At 61.5% G+C, this 6,000-nt stretch overlaps 1 protein-coding gene across 1 annotated transcript in view; it reads right to left on the minus strand.

Annotated features, from left to right (window-relative positions):
* The window catches only part of MXRA7 (matrix remodeling associated 7), a 29,779-nt gene extending 25,292 nt beyond the window's left edge, over positions 1-4,487 (minus strand). The window contains 2 exon segments of the mRNA XM_050908328.1: positions 3,977-4,071; positions 4,074-4,487. Coding sequence (XP_050764285.1) covers positions 3,977-4,071; positions 4,074-4,416 — 438 coding nt within the window. The 5' untranslated portion in view covers positions 4,417-4,487.
* Between the last annotated feature and the right edge of the window lie 1,513 nt (positions 4,488-6,000).

Below are 6,000 nucleotides of genomic sequence, written 5' to 3' on the forward strand. Positions count from 1 at the left end.
AGCCCGTGCTGCTGCCAAGGCTGCGACGAGGGGTGGCACATCACCGCATCCCTCCCCACCACGCTGCGGGACAGCGGAGCTCCTGCCCCAGCCCTGTGGCAGCACAGAGGCAGCCTGCACAGCCACCAGTTAAAGCCAGACTAATTAGACACCATCTCCCCTCCGGCACGGGGAGGGCAGGCAGGAAGTATTAGATGGGGAGATGCTGACTTCTTAAATTTAAAGAGGGTTTGTGCTTTTGCTGCCTGGTGTGTCCAGAGGCACCGGGAGCCCCCAGGAAGGCACAGATTGGGGTGGGGGGCACAGAGGAAAGGCTCCGGGAGCTTTGCAGAAGGGGCAGGTGACATCCCCTTCGTGCCTTTGCTATCCAGGTGACAGCACCGCACGCTGCCCCGGTCAGGCAGGGTTTGCATGACTCCCTGGCCGGGGCGAGCTGGGCACCTCCGAGCGTGAGGGCCCCCCCTTGCCTGATCATCTCCAGAGCTGTCCCCTCTCTCCCCACTGTCACCCACTTGACCCTGCTCTGTTTGAAGCCACCAGCTGCGGTTAACCCTTGGCAAACCAGCCAGGCTGCTGTGCCTGGCAGAGAGCCTGGCACTGCCCGCTCACCTTCCCTGCCTCCAGAACATTCTGGCCAGGATGGCATTCCAGCGGTGGTTCTGGACCACCATTGAAAACCCTGCCCTGTCCCTGCCATCTGCCATTTTCAGGACAGAAATACTCATTACAGAATTGAAGTTTTCTGACCGTTTCTCGCAAGAACCAGACTCAGCAGCTCCAGCGATGCTGCGGTTCCCACCCAACAGCTTTTCATTAGGGGATCGCTTTGACAGCACTGCCTCATCCGTTAGCAAGCTGAGGATGGGGATGAGAACAGACAGCGATACGCTAATTAACTTTTTTTCAGTGATGGGAGCCAGCAGAGACAAGGGGAACCACTACCAGCAGTTAAGGGAAACAAGGACTCCTGGGCTCCTTCCCCTGCTCTGCCACTGCTTCATTTTATAGCCGTGGGGACGACGCTGCAACGGTCCGTTCCTCCCAGAGAGGGGTGGGAAGCCTTGACCCACACTGATTTTCCCGGCCGGTTTCACATCACAGGCTGCCCTTGCAGGAGGTGGGAGCAGGAGGAAGGCTGAGCCACGCAGCTGCCCCAGCAGACACTGGTTTGCACAGGCAGGGAGAAGGGAAGGAAGGAGGCAGCGGGGTGCACAGCTCCAGCCAGCCATTAAACACGCCAAGGCTGCTTTCCCCGAGCGAGTTCATCCATCAGCATTTTGGTTGAGTGGTTAATGGCTGCAGTGGATCCGAACCAGCCTGGCGCAGTACGTGCTAAGCAAACAGGAGGGGAAAATAAAAAGGCAAGAAAGCTCTCCGAGTGCCGAGCACAGCCCTCTGCTTGCTGATGTACCGAGAAGCCCTGAGCCTGCAGCAGCCCCGACACTGCCAGGAGCCCGCAGCCGAGCGGATGGCATCCGGGGGCCTTGTCTGCTGAGTCACATCAGGGGACGGCAGCCCTCAGCTGAGCCAAGACGGGTTTGATAAGGCATGATTCCACCAGCAGCCGCCTGCAAAGCACTCCCTGCTCTGCCCAAGGTCAGTCCCATCCCTGCCTGTAACATCTGCTGGCCTTTGGCCTAAGCAGTGCTGGAGGAGGAGGATGAAGCAACTTTTAGGATATTTGCAGGGAGCAAAACCAGGGAATCCAGGGGAGATTCTGCAGAGCTGTAGATGGTCTCCCCTACTCTGCCCGCAGGATCGGCCCCCGGATCAGCAGCCCGGGCACTGCTCCCCGCTCACGCGTGTGCGGTGCCTGCTGGAAATGCATGTACTCCCTCCGCCGTGCCACCCAGCACCGCGGGACTGCCAGCCCCGGCCAGGCAGCCTGCGCCGAGCCGTCCTGGCAGCCGCGAGATCACGTGTGGGCCAGCGCTCCTAAACACTTACTCAGCAGTGAGAAGCATCCCTCCCCCTTCCCACTGCTCTCCACCACCACCCAGATCGCAGCCACCGCCTGGTCCCTGTCCTTCCCGAAGGGATGCTGCTCAGGTCCAGGGCAACTTGTCCTGCCTTGCTCCTACAGTGTGGTAACCATTTCCCAGAAGGAAAAACCAGCCAGGACCCTACTCAGCTCTGCTGTCCCCTTTGCTCAGCTGTAAGAGGGGCTGAGGGCAGCGCAGCAGAGACCCCGGTCCCATGGAGCCCAGCCAGGCTCCTGGAGGACACAAGACTCCCCGTGCCTTGAGCAAGGGCTCGCCTCCAGGCACGCAAAACCCTGTTACCGCACTTACGCCCGAGTGGGGATAAAGGAGCTGAGCCCGTCTCTGAAGGCGACAAGCATTGCCGCAGCGCCTGTTCAAAGAAATCGGGACTGAAGAGCAGCCAGAGGGGAGGAGAAACATTCCCAAGAAGACTCAAGCTAGCGAGACAGCAGAGGAACCCGTGAGCTCTGGCAGCGCTGGATACGGCCATCTGTCCCGACGGGGTGCTGCACTTCATCAGAGAGCACTGGGTGCACCCCAGGCCCCACAGCAGCTCCGGCCTGGTGGCCAGCTTTGGTGCCAAGCTAGCCCAGCCGGGACCCAGCCGGCTAACAGCAGCCCAGGGGCTCTCCAGCTTGACAGAGATCCTGGTACTCAAAAGCACCAATAAATCACGCGGCAGAGGGACAGATGTGGCTTCCAGGACGCTGGGATGAGGGAGGGTGCTGCTTGAGAGCCGTACCCACGGCCAAGGGCTGCCGGTAAGGGGAGAGGGAGAGCGCCAAGGCTTAGAAACGACAAGGGGAGGTGAGGAGGAGCACAGGGAGGCAGACCCACATCCCAGCCCCGAGAGCGGCTCAGGGCTCACCCTTGGGCGTTGCAGAGCAGCACAGTACAGAGAGGAGTGTGCAAGCCCCTGGGACTTGCCCAAGGCCGTCCAGTGAGTCAGTGGTGATGCTTTCCAAGGTGAGGGCTGTCTGCGCACTGCCCGGCAGCCTGGATACAGTCGCTGAGGATTACAAATGCTGCTAATAATAGCCAGCAGGCGCCTGGGCCCCAGGCCTGCGCTCCCCAGCCGAAACACGCTGCCTGTGCACGGACGACACATCGCTCTGGATTTCTGAGCCGCCCCATTACTCACTTCTCCCCACTGGGACAAGGGGCTGCCCCAGGAGAAAGCCACCAACACAGGGAGTTCAGGCACCTCGGGTTGTCACAGAGTCCCATCTGAGCCGGGTAAGAGCAGAGCAAGCTCCTTCCACGAACGCTGGGTCGCCCTTTTATTTTTAAACAAGATCCGGTGCCGAAGGAGGATTTACCGGGTGTTTATAGGCATTGCTGCCCCCACCAGCCTCCCCAGTTCAACCAGGGGTCAGCCCTTGGGGCCAGTGTCCTGCTGGGGTTGGGAGGGAGGGGGAAGGCAGTCCCTTCCCCTGGGGCAGGCAAGGACAGCCGGCTGGGGACAGCGTAACACAACCCCGTGCTGGCAAGGGGACAGTTTGCTGCAACCCACAGAAAAAGGATGCAGACGGGAAGAATAAACACATGCCATCATCCCCCCCCCCCCCCCAACACCTGGATTAGCTCTTAGGAGAAGGAAAAGACTCCCGGGGGATGGCTGTGCAGACAGGAGAGGCTCACACAGACGAACACTTCTCTTCCCTTAAATCTTCACTATCTTGATTATTTTTAAGAGTATACCTTGGGGGGCGGTGGTGGAAAGGAGCCCGAAACACCCCTCCGCCCCTGCTGCCCTCGGGGACAACGGGCTCGTCCCCACCCGCGGGCAAACCCCGGCTTTTGCCGGGACCTTTCTTGTTTTAGAGGAAAACCCCGGGCGCTGCGCTCCCGCCCGGGCACCCGCGGGCACCAGCCCCTCCCGCGGGGACGGAGGGGGCCGGGAAGGGACGTGGCGGGGGGGGGGACGACACCGGCTGCGGGGACCCCAGCGGTCCCGGGGGACGGGGAGAGGCTCCGCAGGGAGCCAACCTTACCTTGCTCTCCGCATCCTCTCGGTGCCCGGGCTCCCGGGGCTCGGCGGGCGGCTGCCGGGGGATGCTCTCGGCCGCCGCGGGGCTGGGCTCGGCCGCGGGCCCGGCTCCACCGCCGCCGCCGCCGCCTCCTCCCGCGGCTCGGCAGCCGCCTCTTTCCCCTCCTCGCCCGCCCCGACCTCCTCCACCGGCACCCGGCCCCCCTCGTCCTCCGGCCCTTCGGCCGGGGCCGGTCCCGCTCCCTCCGCCGCCGCCGCCTCGCCCCCGGGGCCGGGGCCGCCCTCCCGGGCCGGCTCAGCCGCTGCCGGTTCCCGGAGCCGCTGCTCCGCCGCCGCCCGCTCCCCCTCGCCTCCTCGCAGCCTCACGAAGACGGAGGCGAGGACGAGGGCCAGGACGGTGAAGAGCAGCGGGACGACCAGGTACAAGTCCACGGCCACATCCATCCTGCCCTGCTGCGCGGAGCCCGCCCGACCCGACTGCGCGGCCGCGGAGGGTGCGCGGCCAGCCCGCTCGGCCTGCGGCGGGGCTGGGCAAGCTCTCAGCCGGCTTTACCCGGCGTCATCTGCCTGGGCCCTGCCCACACAGCCCCGGCCCCCCCCCCCCCCCTCCCCGGCCTCAGCACCCACCTTCCGCACGGAGCCGGCAGCCAGAGCGATCCCTGCCCGCCCACTGGGGATGCGCACCCGCACCCACTCACAGCCACGGGTGGGATTTGGGCAAAAGGGACATCCCGAGGAAGGCTGCCTGCAAGCATCCCGGCTCTGCCTGATGCGAGCGTCTGGCTCGGGACAAGGAGGATCTTTCATTAGACACTGCCCTATATCCAAAAAGTCATTCCCAGACCGCTCTGCACAGTCGCTTGCATCATTTGTAACTGTTTGACTTGGAAAGGTCTCTGTCTCCTCACCTCTGTCTCCTGGGATGCTCACTGCGGGCAGACAGGCACCCACAGCCTGGTGAGCTCAGCACGCTTGCAGGGAGCTCTGTGCAGGCTGGGGTGTCAGCTGGCCTCCATGTAGTACTTAATGAGCATTTACACCTTGTTAGCCCTTGGCTGGGTAGCGGAGGAGCTGGCAGGGCAAGGGAAGGCTGTCCTGACTCTCCTCGGTGAGGAGCATCTGGCAGCGCATCTACGCCAAGCTTCAGAGCGTCGCTCCACCTTCCCCAGGAGCTGCGGGCAATATCGGTGGCACGTTTGTGCCATAAACTGCTGTCGCACCCACCAGGTCCGTGGGTGCTGAGAGCAGCTGGGCTGCGAAAGCCTCCCCCCCACCCCTCGCTGCTGGGGTGTCTGAAAAACAGGAGGCTCAAAAAATGGGATGTGCCCAAAAGCCATCACAAGCTGGCAAGGAGACTGGCCAAGGGGTTGTCAGATCCTTCCAGACTCTGCCACCAAGGATTTCCTGCCTCTTGAGGCTGCTGGGAGGATTAGCCAACCTTTTACAAAGCAGGCTGAAATTAGAAGGCCTAAGCTATTCCTGCCTTGCTTTTCCTCCCAGCAAGGGGAGCAGACATGGGAATCCGCCCCCAAAGTTTCCTCCAGGGAAAAGGCTTTGGAGATATCTCCGGGAGCAGAGTTTTTTATTGACTGGCTAAAAACAAACCATGAACAAAGACAGGATTAAATCCCCGGGGTGGGAGGAAGGAAGTGAAGCCATGATCCTCACTGCGGTTTGTCTTTATTGGTAATCCTATCAGGCAGGCAATCGTTAGCGTATGGATAATTGTATTCTTAGTAACAACCAACCACGGTACTTATCTTCCCTTCTCCTGCACAGCTTTGCATTTCCTGGGCCCTGATCATCAGAGCTGCTCTAGAGCTTAGCCAGAACATCCAGACACGGTAGCGTCACAGCACTGTCTGGTTGAGCATCTTTTTTGATGTATATTGGTCCCTTCTTCTCCCTTCCTCTCCAAATCCACTCTTTAGCTTGGTGAAGCTACCAGCTTCCAAAAGTTTCACTCGCTACATGGAAGTAGTGGAAAAGCACGAGGGATGGGACAGCCAGGACTGCTGCACCAGATCG

Source organism: Gymnogyps californianus, chromosome 19 (genome assembly GCF_018139145.2).
Source record: "Gymnogyps californianus isolate 813 chromosome 19, ASM1813914v2, whole genome shotgun sequence".
Taxonomy (NCBI): domain Eukaryota; kingdom Metazoa; phylum Chordata; class Aves; order Accipitriformes; family Cathartidae; genus Gymnogyps; species Gymnogyps californianus.